Source organism: Pristis pectinata, chromosome 4 (assembly GCF_009764475.1).
Source record: "Pristis pectinata isolate sPriPec2 chromosome 4, sPriPec2.1.pri, whole genome shotgun sequence".
Taxonomy (NCBI): Eukaryota; Metazoa; Chordata; class Chondrichthyes; order Rhinopristiformes; family Pristidae; genus Pristis; species Pristis pectinata.
This window is the reverse complement of record NC_067408.1, coordinates 71,267,646-71,288,885: the sequence shown is the minus strand read 5'-3', so window position 1 is coordinate 71,288,885 and position 21,240 is coordinate 71,267,646. Positions and strand designations below refer to the sequence as shown.

At 42.6% G+C, this 21,240-nt stretch overlaps 1 protein-coding gene across 2 annotated transcripts in view; it reads left to right on the top strand.

Moving 5' to 3' along the window:
* The first annotated feature begins 307 nt into the window (after positions 1-307).
* The window catches only part of map3k15 (mitogen-activated protein kinase kinase kinase 15), a 101,893-nt gene continuing 80,960 nt past the window's right edge, over positions 308-21,240 (top strand). For both annotated transcript variants that reach the window (XM_052014109.1, XM_052014110.1), the window contains exons 1-2: positions 308-690; positions 20,897-21,036. In XM_052014109.1, the coding sequence (XP_051870069.1) occupies positions 357-690; positions 20,897-21,036 (474 nt within the window). In that variant the 5' untranslated portion in view covers positions 308-356. The remainder of the gene's footprint in view (positions 691-20,896; positions 21,037-21,240) is intronic.

Sequence of the window (21,240 nt, the reverse complement as noted above, 5' to 3'; positions counted from 1 at the left end):
GTTTTTGACCCAAAATGTTAACTTTTCTCCTCCCACAGATGCTACCTGGCCTGCTGAGAGTTTGCAGCAATTCTGTTTTTAGCGCACCTTGAGGAGAAGCTGGATAAACACATGAGGGAGTAGGGAATAGATGGGTATATCAAGTGCTTAGATGAGGGGAGCAGTTTCATTGCCACTAGCTGGATGTCAGCATGGTTCCACCCTGGTGACAGGGGGTGCTACACTCTGTATTTCCAAGCCTCACAGAGATCAGCTCATCTGTATTTAGACACTGCTCGTTCCACAACGGGCCGGCAGTAACCTAGCATGTGGGTGTGAGTTGACCCTGAAAGCCCCGATTTCCACCTTAGGCAGAGATGAACAGGAACTGCTCGTCCCGCAGCCTCAGGGCGGAGACGGGACAGGGGACGGTATGCGGGGAACAGGCGGGCGGCAGAGAGGGAGCCGGAGCTGGCCAGCGGCAGGCGGCAGTTGGCGGCTCCGGCTCCGAAGTGGCGGCGTTGCCCCGGTCGCGGTGTCTGCGGGTGGTCTGCGTGCTCAACGAGACGGCCAAGCCGCATAGCACGGAGTGGGGCGCGCTGCAGTGCCTGGAGCGGGCGTGCCGGAGCGTGGGCACCGAGCTCACCATCCTCCCCTTCGGGAAACTCGACTTCGGGGAGGCGCTGGTCCTCGACTCGTTTTACAACGCAGGTTAGTGGGGAAAGTTGCATTAAGCAATGGTCATTAATCCTTTCACAGCGTTTGTAACTTCTTTGCAATTGGAACATTGCATAGTTTTGCAATAAAGCATTTTTATTAATAAATTGAAAATATTGGAACAGAAATGCTTTTTAAAATTATTAACCTATTCACTGAAAAACTACCAAATCTGGTACATAACTTTTTTTCATTAGGTATTTATTATTAAGCCTTTCACTTAAAAAATATACTTGTAACTGCAGCAGACATTGACTGGGTATACCTTTAAGAGTAATATATAACGAGTGGTATCACATTGGGTGCATTGTTTTATCGACCACTGCTGTTAATTGTTTGCAATTAAAGCTCTTCCCAGTTTGCATGTGTTATTAAACTTCAATGTAGGGAAGAACCGGCACATGTTATATGGACGATGGGTTTGGACTAATGTCATGGAGATGGTAGTAATCAAGTGCGAGGGGAAAAGAGGGATTTTTCTGGACAGACAGGGTAATGATAACGGGTGGGGACGTGGTGAGCAGGATGAGCCAGAAAAGATGCTCAGGTGGGGATGTTTCAGACAGCAAATCATATCATTTAAGGGCCAGGAGAAGAAAGGGAACGGAGCAAAGCAACCAGATATGGAAAGGAGGCAGTGGCAGTACTGGTGGTAGGGTAGAGAAGTAGAAAATAGCAGTGAGTTTATCAGCACCGTCATCTATGGAGGAAGTCTCCATCGAGGAAAATGAGAGTATTGATAGGTGTTTTTATTCAGTGTCTTCAGAGATTCTGGTGAGTTGTGTGTTTGCAGTGTGTTACCAGGGGCCAGAAGAGATGGTGGGTGACCACGCCATCAGGTTAAGGGCACTGGCTAAAAGCTGCAACCTTCTGGTTTGGTGAGATTTGGGCACTACAAAACCATTTGGTGCACAGGCTGGCAAGTGGGGAAATTCAAGCAAAGCGTGTTGGCGTGCCGGATCTGGCGGTTGAGGGAGAGTGCAAAACAGCCAGCAGAATGGAAGAATGTGAAATGGTTCTCATCAGGGCTCTGAGGTGCTGACGGGGAGAAACCCCACAGAGGTGGCAATGGCGGCATGGTCTTCTTCGAGGTCCAGGCACATTGATGGTGGGGAAACCGTAGGTCGCATGAATGCCAGGGGTAGGAAGGCTGCTGTAGCTGTCATGGAACCTACCCCGCCTCAGCACAATCACTTCAGCAAGTCCGATGTTTTAATTGTCATTGAATCGGGCACATTACATGGGCATGCAGCTCTCTCAGGAAGGTGACATGTGAAGGCAGTAGTTCTGTTTGCCTCGAGTCCAGGAGGCAAAGTTGTGGAAGGTGCCCATGGTGGAATTGTTTGGGAAGATCACCAAAAGCTGGAAAACTGAAGTTAAGATGTTCCAGTTTGGATACCATCCATGCCTGGGAACGGGGAGTGAAGAGGTTAAACGGAGTTTATGTCTACCTGCACTGCACTTCCTCTGCAGCTGTGACACCTTGTACTGTTATTGTTTTTACCTGTACTATCTCAATGCTCTCTGTACTAACTCAGTGTAACTGCACTGTGTAATGAACTGACCTGGACGAACGGTATGCAAGACAAGTTTTTCACTGTACCTCAGGACAAGTGACAATAATAAACCAAATACACCTGGAGAGGGAGTTACCAGAAACACATTAGTGACCACGTTCTCAGCTGAAGACATCATGACCAGCATTGCTGAAAGCCCTTTTGGATCTCAATTACTTTTCAATGCTGTACAGTAATCTGGTATTAAGAACCTATGATGAGGGCAATAGGGGAGAAGGACTGTTGGGTTTCCAGTGCATACAGATGCGTACAAGTACTTGTCATGGACATGAGCCAGGACTGTGTCCCTGCGACCATGGGCGCCAATTGGATTGAGATGAGGAACTGTGCGCTTCAAAGTGTTTCAGCTTTGGGCAGTGATCCTGGAGCTACTTGTTCAGTGGGGGTGTTGGCTTTGCCCATGAAGATCACTGGTTTAATCTACTGGAGGAACTCAGCGGGCCAAGTGGGAGGAAAGGAATTGCCAATGTTTTGGGTCAAAACCCTGCACTGATCAGACGGGCTCCAGAAAGATCAGGAATTTTAAAGCTGAGTGATGTGGCCACACCAGGACCAACAATGACAACAATGTGAACAAGGTGAAGGGGAACATGGTAACAAAGGGTGATACCCCCGAGAGGAGAGTTTGTAGTGTGAGTGGGGAATATAAGATAAGATGATATATTTTTATTAGTCACATGTACATTGAAATACACAGTGAAATGCATCTTTTACGTAGAGTGTTCTGGGGGCAGCCCGCAAGTGTCGCCACGCTTCCGGTGCCAACATAGCATGCCTACAGCTCCTAACCTGTACGTCTTTGGAATGTGGGAGGAAACTGGAGCACCCGGAGGAAACCCACGCAGACATGGGGAGAACGTATAAGCTGCTTACAGACAGTGGTCTGGGAAGATAGAAGGTGAGATGCTTGACATGGGCTATAGCAGTGAAGTCCTTTCAATGGTTGAATGGTGCTGTTGTGGTGGATGAAAGTGGGCAGGACTTGGGAAAGGCTACTGTGGCTGCAGGACCTCTGCAGTTCATGAGCTGTTGAATGGCCTGAACCAAGCTTGGCTTGAACTGGATCCTTGAGGGTAGATTATGTGGAGGTGACTTGGGGTCTGAAGCCGTACATGATGTTAACTTGGGTTTGGAGGTACCGATAGCGGATCAGTGTATTGTGGCCAAGCAGCAGCAAGGGAGGCTGAGAATTGTGGTTGAGTTGTGTGTACTTGTAAACACCCAGAGAGGGAAGGTCAGAAACTTCAGAAGGGTCAGTGGGGAAATGGAATGGTGTAGCACCTGTGAGTGCCACAAGAGAGAGAGGATGTGAGAGTGTGAGACAGGCAAAAACATGGGTGTATTAGGAGAAAATTATAAATTTCCATAAAAGGTGACCCCTACATTACAACCATTCGGGTTATGGAATTCCATCCTTACAGAGTTCACAAATCACTATCCAAAAATTTGAGATACAGAATAAAATTTGCTCTGATGGAATTTATGTGGGGGGGGGGCAAGTAAATAAATAAACACAAAATTTGTTCTTTTTTTTAAACTTGCATTTCTTGATGCATCTGCCGATGACGTGGCCTAATGTTATGGAAAACTGCGATTATTGACCATTGTCTAGGAATGCAATTCGCCCCCCCCCCCATCATAACATGGGGGGTACCGGCATCGAGTTTGTGATACTTGGAATATTTGCGAAACTGAATAGTCGTGATTGTTCATACAAAGTTTTGGAAGTTACAATTGAGTTTGAGAAATGCATGTGATGTACTGTATTCATGGTTAGGTATACTTCACGTTCCTCGTTAGTACAAGATGTAAGGTTTGCTATTTGTGAAGGGCACTTTATGTGTCATTAATTGGGCATAGTGTCATTGGAGAACATACAGTTGTTAATTCTGGTTCATTTGTAGTGCTGTACTGGCGAGAATTGGAAAAGGAAATTTGTATTGAGCTAAATATAATGGTTATTATATATAATGAGTTACTTGTATAACTGTATAGATACTGTCATGGATTCGGTATTTGTTTTTCTCAGAGAAAGCAGTATAGTATATATTGTGTGCATTTAGCTTTTAAGGACGAAGTGTTACACATTATGACTTTGCATGTATTGTATCAGCCACTCCATTGGTTGAGAGTGTTCACCATAAAAAAAGGACAGTAGTTCTACACTTGTTACTTGTCTTGCTGAACAGCAATATTGAGAACAACCCATGGATGCTACAAAAACCAGTGAATAACTTTTTAAAAAGTATTTATTAATCTATAAATTAAGAAAACATTGGAACTAGTGGATGATATGTATATTTTTAAAAACCTCTTTACTAAAAAATAATTTAAACCAGTATATAGGTTTTTTAAAATATTTTTATTCATGTATAATTTTGAGAAAAGGGATTATAATCAGTAATTAAATGTATTTGTTGTTAATACTTCTACTGAAAAACATTTGGAACCAATGCGTACCTTTTTAAAAATACACAATTCCTGGTGCATTGCAGTCCGTTGGTCCAATCCAAGGACGTGTTTGGTTTGGTTCGGTTCATGGGGTCTGCTGCAGGAACAGGCAAGCCTGGGGTCTGGTATTGGGTGGGCTGATGGCAGCCCCATGAATGGTCGAGAGAGAGGGCAGAGGCAGGATCAAGTAAGACTATCCCAGCGGTCAAGGCCAATGTTACGGAATCTCCAATTTGGGAAGGGTCTTGCTTGATGTTCGTTTGTGATGGGACTGGGAGGGCGGAGAACTTTGCTGTGCCCAAAATGGCCAGCAGCTTTGTCTTTCCAACAATAGTTTTGAGAAACATTTTGGGAGATTTTTGTGAAGTAGGGTAGGTGATGAAATAGCCTCGTACTGGATTCTCCTGGATGTGCATACTGCATTATTTGAAGAAATTGCACCTTGCACAACTTCAGGACATCCGAAACAATGAAGTCCTTCTACTGTGCAAAGACTAAGGCAATGCAGTAAAAGGTGGCACCTGATTTGCATAGCAGCAGGCTCTACAACTATCACTGAGATTAATGTGGTGCTATTGGTTAAATGTTTGCCAGGACAGCAGCTCGCACTTGCATGTCATTAAAGCATTTGATGAATACTTGCCAGAGTGGGATGGGTAAGGCTTTTGCCAATGAGCAACCAGGGTGACCCCTGTAAATGTTTGCAATTGGGTTGCATTTAAGAAGTAGAGGAACAGCTGTATTATCCTCATTGATACATCTTGTTTGAGAATAAAAGAGAAATCTGTTGAGATTTGCTCGAGGGCTTTGTGTTGTGTTGTTCTCTTCTACCAGTGAGCAAATGGACAGTAGTGTAGCGGTTAGGATAATGCTTTACAGCGCCAGCTACCCGGGTTCAATTCCGGCCACTGTCTGTAAGAAGTTTGTATGTTCTCCCTGTGTTTGCGAGGGTTTCCTCCGGGTGCTGTGGTTTCCTCCCACATTCCAAAGACATACAGGTTAGGAAGTTGTAGGCATGCTATGTTGGCGCCGGAAGCATGGCAACACTTGCGGCTGCACCCAGAACACTATGCAAAAGTTACATTTCACTGTGTGTTTTGATGTACATGTGACCAATAAAGATATCTTATGTCCCAGAAATGTCAGGTGGATGACAAAGTTAGAGGGGCCCTACACTTGAGGGAGCAAAAAAGTAGAAATGAGGTTGTGTTTTGTATAGATTATGCAATATAAGAAGCAACCCCTTTGTTGGTTCAGTACTGAGAGAGATTATAATTCCTCCGTGTAAAGCTATCTGATTATTTTTAGGAAAATTAATAAAATTTGGACTTTCTTTCAAAATGTTATTTGTGCTTGTGAAAGGCAGAGACCTGTGTGGTGAATGGTTAACAATCCAACTTTCCTTTGTTAGGACACACAGTTTAAATAATTTTTCTGCATAACAGACATAATTTAAGCTAAAAGTACCTACTAATTTTACAAGGAGGCCAAACTTTATGTGAAAATAAAATAAATCAAATCTTGATTTGGGTATTCATTATCAGTCTTGGGTTATAAAGCTTTCCCATTGGAGAAAAGCCTGTTCCAAACTGTTACTCCTTCCAGTATTCCCTCCATCGGCTCCCATATTTTAATAATTGATTCCCGTTGCTGTTCCGTCCTCTGGGTGGACTCCTGGGGCACCCCAGGTTGGTTTCCAGCCTGGTCTCAAGTATCCACTGAAATAACATCAAAATTAGAGATGAAAAGGAGTGAGGTCATGAAGGGTTTGAAAACCAAGACAAGAATTCCGAAATCGAGGTACTGCCAGAGTAGAAGCCAGTGTAGTGTGGATGCCATGATGAATAGCTGGTGGTGTGTGCAAGCTTTGACCTGTGCTTTTGGGTCTTGCGATGGGACTAAGTGTGTGAGATGTGAACCTATAAGTACTGGGTCTGAGTCCCGATTGTTGGTAGACGAATAATAGGGGTGGGCTGCAGTGACCAGTATTTGAGATTAATGGGACAGTTGATAGGATGTAGGGTTTGAATGTGTTCACTGACTTTGAACGCATGTGTGAGATCTTTGAATTTCTTCCAGACTGTGTCTACACTGTTGGAGTTTGATATCTGGCTTTTTGAACCCAGTGCCTTCAGAGAGCATCTAGAGGACACTGGTGGTCCAGTGCATTACTTTTCCATCTGTCCATCTCTGCTATCCTTTGATGCAATTTTGGATAGTCTTGGAGTTCACTCTGTCCCATGTTGTGCCATTATTCTCTCAGTCTGAATAACATACTGATTTCCATTATGTGCTGCAACTGTAATGCACCTCTTCCCTTTAATATTTGTGTAGGATGGCTAGTTTTTAAGTAGTATGGGATGTTGAGTGTTTTTAAATTCACCCACAGGATGTGGTAATGCCAGCATTGATTATTCATTCCTAATTGCCTTGAAAATGAGGAAGCAGCTCAGAGTTGAGGGTGATAAGTCAGGAGACCAGACTGAGTAAGGACTTCATTTCCTGAAGTAGATTAGTGAACCAGACGGTTTATATGGCAATCAATGGTTCTGTTACTGACAACTAGATCATACTTACAGTATACGGGTTTAGTTATTTGCTTGAACTTAAATTCCCCAACTCCATGGTGGGATTCAAGTTTGTGCGTCTTGATAGATGGTTCAGAACTCGGACTGATAGTGCAGTAATGTGATGATCATTCTACTGTAGCCTACAGCTGTCGCTAAACAGTGCAGCCAGCTGCATGCATCCAGATAAATTAACAGTTGCTGCAAAGCTGGTTTGTCGTCTGTGACTTTGGATTGTTGTATAAAGTAAGGAATACACCATGCCTTCCACGTCAGTGGGTCATCTTAACCAAAAATTCCTGTATCTCTCCCTGCAGGCTTCCTCATGTTCTGTGCCTGCCTCAAACTAATTTGGAGAATTAAATCAGGCCAGGACATGCACAGTGAAAGGCAGGGTGCAGGGGTGCACTGCAGAACAAAGAACACTTAGGGGTTCACGTGCATAGTTTCCTGAGGTAGTGACACAGGTGGAAAGGGTGGTGAAGAAGGCGTATGGCATGCTTGCCTTCATCAGCCATGACACTGAGTGCAAGAGTTGGGATGTCATGTTACATTTGTACAAAATGTTGGTGGGGCCACAGTTGGGCTATTGTGTGCAGTTCTGCTGGCCGTGCTGTGGGAAGGATGTGATTAAGCTGGGGATGGTGCAGAAAAGGTTCACAGGAATGTTGTGTGGCTTGAGTTACAAGGAGTGATTGGATAGGCTGGGCCTGTTTTCCCTGGAGTGCAGGGGGCTGAGGGATGACCTTAAAGCGGTTTATAAAATTATGAAGGGCATAGATTGGGTAGTTAGTCACAATTGTTTTCTCAGGGCAGGGGATGTCCAAAACTAGAGGGCATAGGTTTAAGATGGGAGGGGAGAGATTAAAGGGGATCTGAGGGGCAAGTTTTTCAGAGGGCAGTGGGTATGTGGAATGAGCTGCCGGAGGAAGTAGTAAAGGCAGGTACAATTACAACATTTAAACATTTGGACACGGTAGTGTAGCGGTTAGCGTAACGCTTCACAGTGCCAGCAACCCAGGTTCAAATCCGGCCGCTGTCTGTAAGGAGTTTGTCCGTTCTCCCCGTGTCTGCGTGGGTTTCCTCAGGGTGCTCTGGTTTCCTCCCACATTCCAAAGACGTATGGGTTAGGAAGTTGTGGGCATGCTATGTTGGCGCCGGAAGCGTTGCGACACTTGCGGGCTGCCCCCAGAACACTCTACGCAAAAAGATGTAGATCGAAACACACAGTGAAATACATGTGACTAATAAAGATATCTTATCTTACATGGGTAGGAAAGTTTTAGAGGGATATGGGCTAAATGTAGGTAAATAGGATTAGCTTAGGGAGGCATTTTGGTTGACTGGGCAACTTGGGCTGAAGGCCTGTGTCCATGCTGTATAACTCTATGAATCAGATAGTTCTCCAAGTATGATGTTTCTGAAGAGTTGATGACTGCTTTGAATCCCTCATCATCAAAAATAATTAACAAAAAAAGTGTTCTCAAATGTCTCATTCATTATGCAAATAAGTACAGGGTATAGTCAGAGAACCACACTTTTGCAGGTTTACATGATTATAGCATACACGATCTTCACTCTGTAGTACATAAGTGCCAGAATATCTCAATAGTTTTAAGTGCCACAGCACTGAAAAGTTGCCAGACTTTGTTTCTGCTGTTTGATGAGGATAATCTTGTTGGGTTTTGTTTGAGTATTTTCCCAGGAATTGATACAGTATTTAACGACAGCTTCAGGATCTGTAACATCAAAATAAGAAAAGCTTTCACACTTGATCCCTTGACTTGGTGGCATTCCTGATTGTAAGGCATCAAGCCATCATTCGTGCAAAACTAATTTTTTTTTAATCATTAAGATAAAATTGACAAAGAAAGGCTGTGACCTTGGCTCCACAGGTTTCTTCAAGGTATCCGGTTGTCACATTGACCGTGATTGCATTCAGCACAGTGTAAGTGTTACTGTAAAAACAAGTATTAGTCAGAGGATGGCACAGACTATGGTGAGATCACCAAGGATGTTGGTAGAGTCTCTGGGAAAGAAGGTGTGGGATAACCTTGGACTATGGGATACCACCTTCTCAACGAAGTACTTTGGGCAGTGCAGCTGATAGAGCTGCTGTCTCAAAGCTCCAGCGACTCGGGTTCAATCCTGACCTCCAGTACTGTCTGTGCGGAGTTCTCTCCGTGACCATATAGATTTCTTCCAGGTGCTCCGGTTTCCGCGCCCCCCCATCCAAAAACTGTGTGGGTTGGTAGGTTAATTGGCCATGGTAAGCTCCCTTTAGTCTGTAGGTGAGCAGTAGAATTGGGGGGAGTTGATGGTAATGTGAGGAGGATAAAACGCGTTAAGGTAGGATTAGTGTGAATGGATGCTTGATGGTCAGCACAGAGCCAGTGGGCTGAATGGGCTGTTTTCATGATGTACCTCTTTGTTTCATTATAGTTATAGAATCAAACATGATGGTAATTTGGGAGGTGCAAACATAAATCAATTTATTTTAAAGCATGAATCTTGTTTTTCATTTACTTTGGCACAAGTCTATTATACAGTAAACTCATCTATTGAAATTGTATAAGTCTCTAGAGCATCAGTCAATATGTTTGCGACATCACTTATCTGTAATGATCAGTTAGTCTCTGGGAGCTGAGGATTAGTCCATTATTAATTAAAGAAGTTAAAGGAAAGGTCAGGGGTGAAGCTTGGTGTGTTGGGTTACCATTTGTGTCATTCCAATAACACATCGACTGTACATGGAAACATTAATAGAACTGTTAGGAAAAAATATGCTCGTCTCATTTTACACTCTAGCTAGTCCTTATGATAACAAGCATAATGTTAGATGTGCAAGATCCTATGAACGAGAAGCCATCTTTGTGAATAATTCTGAATTGAGAATGTGTTTTAGCTGTCACTTGATGCACTTCCATACATATGTGGGGGTGTGCTCCGGGGATGGGCAAGGGGATAGATGGCAGGTAGTCATGTGTCCTCCACCAGTAGTCATCTACAAATGTCTGAATTGAAGTTACAGACCTGCATGCAGTCTCTCACCCTGTAACATTAAGGATTTGATGGTGTGGGCCTCCAAAAACTGACTGTTAAATTCCTGCACGTTACTGTATAGAGATGCACTTGGCACCTTTGGGAGCCAGTATTATATATTGTAATGTTCAGAGGGACTGCAGAGGGAAGTTAACTTCAGAAGTAAGGAGCACGCATTAATTGTGATCCTTGTGCCTGTTCTGGAAGATATCCAATGTAAGCCCATTTCACTCCCTCCACTATATTATCCTACCAAAAGAAACAGTTTCTCTGTATCTAATTGATTGAACCCTTTGTGACTTTACACAGAGCATTTAGATCAAGTCTCAATCTTCTAAACTCATCATGCTTATTCAACTATCATTGTTATTTAATCCTTAAAACCCTGTATCATTCTGGTGAATCTGGCCGAAGCCAGTATAACTTTCCTGATGTTTGCCTCTCATCTATTTGCTGTGATAATTGGTAATAATATCTTGCACCAAACTTTATCAACTGGCTTCTGCAATCCATTGGGCCAGCAGAGCTGCATTTCTGCTTTGGGCAGGATCAAAAAGCTATGCCCAAAATACACTTGAAACTATACTGGTTAAGTTAGGCTGCATGCATTCACCAGAATTCAGGGAGGATGTGGAGCTTGCACGTAGCCTTGTACCATTTCTTGGTAATTATTTTGAGGAGAAGGAGACAGAGAAGGGTTTGAATCTCTAATTGCTGGGTAAAGCAAGACTCCTTTCACCATAATTTGGGTGAAGGGTGAGGGAGTTTAGTTCAAGGAGCCATGGAGCTAAATTGGGTAGCCCCCAAAAATAAGAATGAGCATGGAGATATTAATGTGTATGACTGTTGCTTTGGATGCAAGCAAAGTGCCAACTTTGCTCTGCCATTGCGATGAATATGGTAAATAGGGCAGCTCAGGAAGTCGCTATTACATCAGGCTAAGTTAATTTGCCTGCTTGCTGAAAATCTTCAAGGTGTCACAATCATTTCTCTTTTCCCATTCCAGTAAAATGTATTCCTTAATGTATTTAAAAGTTGAATCCTGTAGCAGTGTCATTAATTCAGCTGGAATTGGGTTTATTGGTAATGGTAAACATTTTAATCTGATTTTAAAATTGCTAAAAATGATTTTAAAACAATCTATGCTGAACTGAATTGAATGAGATTATTGAGACCTGATCAATGCTTTACATTTCCATCTTTTATCTGCTTAGACTTTTGTTTCTTGGTCTTTGATTCTAGGTTTCCGAATTTCTTAAAAGCTGATGTTAAGTTGATTGTCTGTAATTTCCTTCTTTCTTCTTTGCCTCCTTCATAATTAACCAACATTAGTAATTTTTCATATCTAGAAGTAGAATTTTTGAAAATATGACCAAGATATCTTTAATTTACTCATCTTTTTTCTTTCAACACCTTGGATGGAAATTATCAGGTGCTGGAGATCTGTTTATTGTAAGTCTTTGTATTTTCTCGATTACCATTTCTTAAAACATAAATCCACTATGTCCTAGCTGTGAGTTACTTGGTATTGCTGCTGTTTATTTCTTCCCTTCTCCTCTCTGCAAATGGAAACAACACATGGTTCTCATTTAACAAGACTCCAATTTATTTATAACCTATTATAATTTCATCAGCATCTGTGTTTAAATAATATATTTTTCCCTTTATCACTCTTTCCCTTTTGATATGTTTGTCTCTGCAAGTCATCTTTGTCATATTCCTCAAATTAACTCTTTGAATTTCTTATGGCTCTGTGACTACTCAGTTCCCTGGATTTCCCTTGAATGTGTTTAAGACTTTTATCTCAGCCTGAGGCCATCCACTCATTGAAGTAGGTTGCTTAACCACACGTGGACGCCTTGCCTTTTAGGGATAAGTACTGTTTTGTTTTTAATGAGGCTATAAACTTGTTTTGAATAGTTTTCACTCCAAGGCCAGAGCCCACTTCTTTATCACGTTCCCTAAAGGGTTTTCCACAATAGTGAAATGAACATGTTCTGAGAGCTAGCTACTGTTGGATCCCCAAGTGCCTTGTTCCTTCCTTTCCCAAATGCACTGACCTCCTCCCTTAAGGTCAGAACCATTTCCTTTCTCATAGCTGCAAGTCACTGTTGCTTCTCTTTGCAAGGTCAAGCCATTTCCATGGAATAGTAATCTTACTGACTAATTTTACTTGTTATTGTAAATTATTGGATAATATGAAAAACAGAAAAATGACGATTGCGTCTGAGTTTCTGAGAAATTGAGGCGTTCCTATGTGAAACCGTGATGTATGAAACCATTGTGCTCCTTTTCTGACATATTAAACCTGAAGTACACTACGAACTATGATTGGCTTCCTCTGTCCATCTTAACTTTAACTTGTGTCACTGTTGAGCCGCACCATGAGACAGCAGAAAATCATGAAGTGGAAAAGGATGATTTTATATATTGTCAACATTTAAACAAACCTTGGAGTGAAGTATTGTTGGAGAGCAGCTAGCCAGAGCCGCTGCCTCATAGCTCTAGCAACCAGGATTTGTTCCAGACCTCTGGTGCTGTATGTAGGGAGTTTGCACATTCTCCTTGTGACCACATGGGTTTCCTCCTACACCCCAAAGATTGGCTATTGTAAATTATCACTAGTGTGTTGGTGAGTAGCAGGAAGTCCAGGGAATTGATGGGAATGTGAAGACAATGGGGCCTGACTGAGTGCATCCTTGAATCTTGTGGGAAACTGGGGAAGAAACTGCAGAGGCCCTTCCAGGGATACTTGCTTCATCTTTAGCCATGGGTGAAGTTCCAGAAGACTGGAGGGAGGCTAATACTGTACTGTTATTTAAGAAGGGCAGCAAGGACAAGCCAGGGAATTACAGGTCGATGAGCCTGATATCAGTGGTGGGTAAGTTACTGGAGGGGATTCTGAGGATCAGAATCTACCAGCACTGGGATAGACAAGGTCTGATAAGGGATAGTGAGTATGGCTTTTTGCATGGAAAATCACATCTGACGAGTTTTTCGAGGAGGTAGTCAAAAGGATAGATGAGGGCAGGATGGTGGATGTTGTCTAGATAGACTAATAAGGCCTTTGACAAGGTCCTGCATCATAGGCTAGTCTGGAAGGTTAGAGTGCATGGTATTCAGGGAGAGCTAGCTAACTGGATTCATAATTGGCTCAATGGTAGGAAGTAGAGGGTGATGGTGGAAGATTGTTTCTCGGACTGGAGGCCTGTGACTAGTGGTGTGCTACAGGGATCGGTGTTGGGACCTTTGTTGTTTGTTATTTAAATAATGAGAATGTACAAGGCATGGTTAGTAAGTTTGTGGATGATACTAAAATAGGTGGTATTGCAGACTGGAGAAAGTTATCAAAATTTACAGGGGGACCTTGATCAACTAGGTAAGTGTGCTGAGGATTGGTAAATGGTTTTCAATTCAGATAAGTGTGAGGTGATGCATTTTGGGAAGTCAAACCAGGCTAAGACATATAGTGAACGGTAGGATCCTGGGGAGCGTTGTGGGGCAGAGAGACCTAGGAGTACAAGTATATAGTTCGCTGAAAGTGGCATCACAGGTAGACAGGGTGGCAAAGAAGGCACTTTGGCATACTGGCCTTCAGTCAGGCCATTGAGTATAGGAGTTGAGATGTTATGTTGCAGTTGTACAAGACGTTGGTGAGGCCACACTTGGAATATGGTGTACATTTTTGGTCACCCTGTCATAGGAAGGATGCCATTAAGCTAGAACAAGTGCAAAGAAGATTGATGCGAATGTTGCCAGGACTCGAGGGCCTGAGTTGTAGGAAGGGTTTAAGCAAGCTAGGACTTTATTCACTGGAATGTTGGGCACTGAGGGGTTACCTTAGAGGTGTATAAAATCATGAGGGGCATAGATAGGGTGAATGCACACATCTTTTTTTCCCCAAGAAAAGTGAACCAAGAACTAGAGGGCACAGGTTTAAGGCGAGAGGGGAAAGATTTAAAAGGGACTCAAGGGGCGGCTACTTCACAGAGAGGGTGGTGTATATGTGGAACGAGCTGCCAGAGATAGTAGTTGAGGCAGGTACAATAACAACATTTAAAAGATATTTGGATAAGTACATGGATAGGAAACGTTTAGAGGGATATGGACCAAATGTGGGCAAATGGGACTAGCTTAGGTGGGCACCTTGGTGGGCATGGACAAGTTGGGCTGAAGGGCCTGTTTCCACATTGTATTACTCTATGACTCCAAGAGGTTACTTGAAAAATTAGTGGGGAATGGGATTGATCTGTGGCCTGGCATAGACTTGATGGGTTGAATTGGCCTCATGTTTTGTTAGAAAATACAAAATAATAGAAATGTTGCCCTGAGGAAATTATATATTTACACAACTGTAGGTGTCAATCTCAAATCTTTGTTTCCTTCCTAAGTAGATAAGAGTAGGTCACTTAACCTTTCAAGCCTATTCCTTCATTCACTGAGATTCTGGTTAGTCCTTAATCTAACTCTATAGCCCTGTCTTTTATCAAAATTCCTGAAAATGCAAGAATGTAAGAAACAGAAGCAGGAGTAGGCCATTTGGCCTCTTGTTTCTGATCTCCCATTCAATAAGATCATAGCTGGTCTTTTACTTTAGGGTCTTCTTCTGCACCAAGCTCCTTTGGAGATCAATAGATTTTTAGATATTGTCTTGAATATGCTCAGTGATATTTAGATATTGTCTTGAATTAATTTAGATTTTTATTAATTATAAATTTAGATATTGTCTTGAATACATGTTTCTAAACCTCGGAGTGAAAATTCCAAAGATTTGCCTTCCCATGGGTGAAGAAATTTCTCCTTTCTGTCCTGAATGACTGATTCCTTATTCTGAGATTGTGATTCTTGGTTCTTGACACACCAGCCAGGAGAAACATCATTATTTGCATTTATCCTGTCAAGTCCCTGAGAGTATTAAATGCCACCCACTTTTGTATCATCAATGATCTTTGGTATATAGTACTTCATCCCCGCATCAAAATTATTGATATGGTAGTGAAAAGATGGGGTCCCAGCTCCAATCCCTGTGGCATCCTACCAGATACAGCCTTTCAATGTGAAAATTACCTGTTTCTTACTTTTCATTTTCTGTCCATTAATGAATCATCAGTGCACACCGTTAACTTACCTCCAATATCATGCCTTTTGGTTAATAATTTAGTGTTATCAAAGGCCTTCTGAAGGTCCAAATACAGCACATCAACTACATCATCTTTGTGTATTTTGAAAGTTACAACCTCAAAATATTCTTAACAGATTTACCAAATGTGATTTCCCTTTTATAAATCCATGTTGACTCTGCCTAATTATAACATTATTTTCTGTTACCACTTGTTTAATAATAGATTACAGCAATTTTCCTACTACTAATGTCAGGTTAACTGGTCTATGGTTTTTCTTTTAACTAGTGAGGCCACATGTGCTATCTTCTGGATTCTGGGAACCATTCCAAAATCTGTTGTATTTTGGAAGCCTACAGCAGGGCATTCGCTATCTCCATAGCCGCCTCCTTCAACTAACAAAATTCGTATCGATCTCGGATTTAACATAAGCAATTGATTCAGCATCAACAGCTGTTTGTGGAAGACAATTCAAAAATTCTTACTCTTTGGGGAAACTTCAACCAGTTTATAGTGTGGAATGGGAAATCCATTGGTGTTTCAGTAGAGGAGCATTCAAGTTACAAAACTTATTGTCTACTTGATTTGGTGAAATGCTAAAATTGTTCTTTAAAATTTGATTTAAAATGTCATTGCCAGTAAATGGGAGTTTTTGGGTCACAAGTCTGGGTCAATTATTCTGATGGTTTTCCAAGTGTTTTGTGTACCTCTGTGTTTGACTCCAAAGGGGTGTCTTGTGTTTTTGGCAGGGTTGGGAAATGGGCTGCTTTGGACCAATTCCCTGCTATGCACAGCACTCTCTGGCACTGGAAATCAGATGGCATGTCTAATCAACATCTCATACATCACTGACCACTCTCTAACCCCTTCATAAGTGAAAGTTGCAACTTGTATGAGCTGTTGGCATGGGTTAGACCCCAGAACTCTATTTCCTGGTAGCCGTCAAATACTCTAAAATTGCTGTTGAGTAGTCTCCTCCAAAGATATTAAGAACTCGTCATTTGAGAGTCTTCCTCTGTTTTTTGCATTTGTTCCCTAATATTATCTGGCATCCCATTAGCAGGGAAGTAGATCTTGCAATATTACCAATTCATGGACACCATTCAGCTCCTTGAGATTGTGGATGATGCATTTCTCTAGTCCACTTATCCCTCTGCTCTATATCCCTTACTGCCTTTAACCAATGAAAGTGCTCTACTTATTTAGAGGGGAGGGACGTAAAATGCAATATGTGCCTGATGGGCAGTCCGTTCTAAATGTCGATAACTCAAGTTGGCTTGAAGCTACAGTGAGTTGCTGTGTGAAATCCTGCAGTTTGAAGGTGTGCTGTGTTGGAGTGAAAGCATGGAGGTTCAATGTGAAAGAGTTACCTGGAGACATGTTGCCTGGAATGGAGGGCTGTAGTTATAAGGAGAGATTGGATAGGCTGGGTTTATTCTCACTGGAACATAAGAGACTGAGAGGTGCCCTCATTAACACAGTTGGCATTGTTGGGGTGGGCCTAGAGTGCCCATTTCTGTGCTGTATGATTCCATGAGATCCCGAGTTCAAATCCTAGATGAGCCCTTGGAATTCTCTACCTGGAGCTTTGTGGAGACTTGATCATTGGAGGAAGATAAATTTCTGGTAAGGGGGCTACTGACACAGAAACAGATAAGCGGCCTGAAGCAGATCAGCCATGATCATGTTGAACAGCAGGGCAGGCTTGAGGGGCCAGGTGGTCTACTCCTATTTTCTTGGGTTGTGTACAATTTTCAACCACGTGCCCTAACACTGGTTATAGCTGCATCACTGGACCAGTTTGCTGCTACAAAACTAAGGAATTAGAGTACCTCTATTAGGTCTCCCCCTAAACTGCCATAAGGAGAAGAGTCCTAGCTTTTCCCATCTTGCCTCATGACTGAAATCCCTCACTAAAAGAAACAGGTTTTGCATTCCTCTAACATCTTTCATGACCTTGGGGCACCCAAAGCATTTTAGAGGCAGAGAAGTGTAGTCACTGTCCTAATGTTTAATAACCAATGGCGGCCAAGTTGCTCACATCAACGTTCCACCAACATCAACGTTCTAATGACTAAAGGTCTGGTTAGTTCTGTCATTTGAGAGGGAAATATTGGCTCTGATACCAGCAATAACCTCTCTGCTGCTGCTTAGAGTAGTGTCTTAGAATGTTATAAAGCCACCTGGCAGAGCTAATGCCTTAGTTTCACATCTCATCCAAAAGTCAGGAAGGCACAAGAAAGTAGGAGTAGGTCAGAAAGGCCCTCAACCCTGAACTCCCATTCAATACGATCATGACTAATCTACTCCAGGCCTTGACTCCTCTTTTGTTCCAGTTACCTATAGCTCTCAATTCCCTGATCTTTCAAAAAAATTTATCTACCTTCTCCTGTGATGTAGCTTCCACGACCTTTCAGGGTAGAAAATTCCAGAGACCTTTGGCCAAAACCTTTTCTCTCGAACTATTATGTATTACCATTCCATGATTATGGAACAGGTTCAGTTGAGTTCCTGGTCAATAGTGGCCTCCAGGATGTCAACATTGGGAGATTCAGTGAAAGTAATGTCATTGATCGTCAAGGGCAGCTTCAGTCCTTGACAATCAATGATCTTATTTTAGGTATGACTGGCGCTGCTTCCAGTGTTCCCTTCTGAAGTCCTCTTTGAACCAGAGTTGATCCCTTGGATTAATTGTAAATGTAGAATGACAGATATGTTGATTCAAGATTATGGTTTATAACTGATGGTCCACAATGCCTCATGGATGCCCAGTTTTGTGCTGTAGGTTTGTTTTGAATCTATCTCATTTAACACGACTGTAGTGCCACACAACACAATGGAGAGTAAACTCCGTGTGAAGATAGGCCTTTGTTTCCAAAGGGATTTTGTGTGGTGGTTACTCTAGCACTGTCACCTCAGACAGATGCATCTGACACAGGTACATTAGTGAGGACAAGATTAAGTACAGTTTTCCCTTATACCATTCGTTCACTCGCAGTCTGCCAGCTTTGTCCTTCAGGGATCAGTCAGTGATGGTGCTGCCAAGCCACTCTAGCTGTTGGATATTGTAGTGCCCCACTCGGAGTACGTTTTGTGTCCTTGCTACGTTCAATGTTTGTGAACATAGGACAGGACAGCACAGGAACAGGTCCTTTAGCCCACGACGTCTATGCTGAGCATGATGCTAATCCCCCTGCCTGCACATGATCCATTTTCTTCCAAAAATTGTTCAATGTGGAGCAGCACTGATCATCAGCTGAGGGAGGAGAGTAGGTGGTGATCAACAGGAGGGTTGACTTGATGCCCTGAGACTTTTATTCCTTTTGTACTACCTCAATGTACTTGTATATGGAAAGATCCATCTGGATGGCTTGTAAACAAAAGCTTTTCACTGTATCTCGGTACATGTGACAATAATAAACCAATTACTTCATGGGATCAGGAGCCAATGTGGAATACTCTCAAGGCTACCCTCGCCCACCTGTATACCCCTGTGCCGCTCTCTCTGATGGGGCTAGCCTGCTGTGGACCAGTTCATGTGTAGGGGTTGTGATGGAGAAGCTTGTCACATGTCCTGTAAGGTCTGACTCTGCAAGGACAACCATCTCAGGCTGTCGTTTCACTAGTCTGTGGGAAGGCTCTCCCAATGTAGACACCAATTCCCAGATGTCTGTGAGGAGAACTTTGAAAGGTCAAATGGGCCTGGGGGTGACTATGCTGTGTATGTCAATGTAGTGGCTACAGTGTAACTGAGAGGTTTGCTTGGACACTTCAGAGTCAAACATATGGTTTCTGGCTCCTGACCACACGAATGGCTCCTGTCTGTTGGCTCAAAAGGCTACAATGAGGGCTACTTCACTCTTAAGCTGCCACCTACTAGAATTTTCATCTTAAAATTTCTCATAAGTTTACTTTGTTGAAAAGCGTTATGGAAATGGACTTCAGAATATTGTTTTAACAGGTAATGGAATCTCATCTTCCCAAAAAAACTGGTTCAGAATTATGCCAAGGTGCAAAATATGGAAATTTATAGCATAGGTATATGACTTTGCTTGGTCCTCAAAGTCCTATTGTAAAGCTGTGCTGCAGCATCATTGGGATAGCCCATGGTATCTAACAGACTTTGCACTGAATTTACATTGTGGTTGGGCTAGCAGCCCTTGTTTAAACCACTGGCCGGGTGTGATGGGAGGGTGCTGTGAGATTTCCACGTGATTGGTTGCCCTTGCACGTATAGTGGTTTATATCTCTGTGCAATAAACATCCAGTATTTCTTCAGCTTGTCTGCTGTGAGGCCTGCATATTAAGGAGACACGATGACATTCTGCTGGAAGTATTGTGCACTGCACTTGTGTTGGTGGCAGCGTTCAGTTGTAACATTAGCTTTATTGCAGTATTTCATACTCTGTAAATGCATTTTTCTTTCCCATTGGCTGAACTCATTGGAAGCTAATTTTCGTTTTAGTTCTGGCTCCATGTACCATCCCCAGCCATTTGGCCTCTATGTCTTGCTGTCTGCTTTGGTTGATTGAAGTATTCACGTGACCACTCTTCAGAGATCATCGCAACACAGTCCAAACGCAATGGATGCTGTAATGTAGTGCTAGTGTGCTGGGTTTATAAACCTAAAGCCTGCAATAAAAATCAGTGGAACACAAGCTCCAATCTCAGCGAGGCAGTTTGAGAAGTTGAATTTGGTATTTAAAAAGAAAAATGTGCAGAAGTCTAGTGAAGATGCCACTTGAATGTCTTAATATAAGGCATCTCACCATCGTCTTCTTAATTCTGAAAAGACTATAAATGTCATAATGTCACCCTGGAGTAAGTGAACAGCAATATGCTGTTTTGCCATTGTGCTATTTGACATGGAAACCTCCTCGCTCCAGTCCACTTGGTTTTCTTCCAACTACAATCTCAAGTGGACAGCAATCCTTTCAGTCATATCAAAATAAAAAGCCTTTCACCAGCTTTCTCATCCACTGGGCATGAGCAATACATAATTGCCTTACCAGCGACACCCGCTTCAGTTAGCCCTGCTTCCTCACAGCTTCAGGGAGCCATGTTCAAACCTGACCTGGTGTGCTGTGTGTGTGAAGTTTGTTTGTTATTCCTCTGACCACAAGGATTTCTGCAGGTGCTGTAGTTTTCTTCCAGAGACTTGCTGTTAAGTAACATGGCCACTGTAACTTGGTGTAGGCAAGTGGCGTAAAGAAAACCAAAGGGGGGTTGATGGGAGTCTGAGAGGGACTATGTGACAGAGGATTTCTTAGCTGGCCTTGATAGACTGAATAACTTCCATCTATGCTATACTAAGAAAGAAATGACTTGAACTAAATTTGTTCTGTTGCAGTCATAACTTTGCAGATATTATTATGGTCATTTCTTGGGAATGTTTGGTACTGAATGTGGGTCATTAAACTGTCAGCCTGATCTTCCTTTGCAGACATTGGAGTGGTGGACATGAGTGATGTTTTCAGGCAGCCAACACTCTTTTATCATCTGGGTGTACGAGAAAGCTTCAGCATGACAAACAACATTATTCTCTACCACAACACTGACCTGGAAGGTGCCCAGTCACTTAAGGTTAGTCAATTCATAGATTGCAACAGTGACTGAGATGTAGTAATAAGTGTCTGCTGCCAATCCCTTTAGATTGTGCTGTCATCAGATGTGTCATTTCAAATTAACTCCTCCTCATTGTAGTAGTTTCTCCCTTGGGAATTCAATTTCAAAATATGGGGTTATTTTGAGAGCAAGGATTCGGACTTTTGGGATAACGGAGATTTT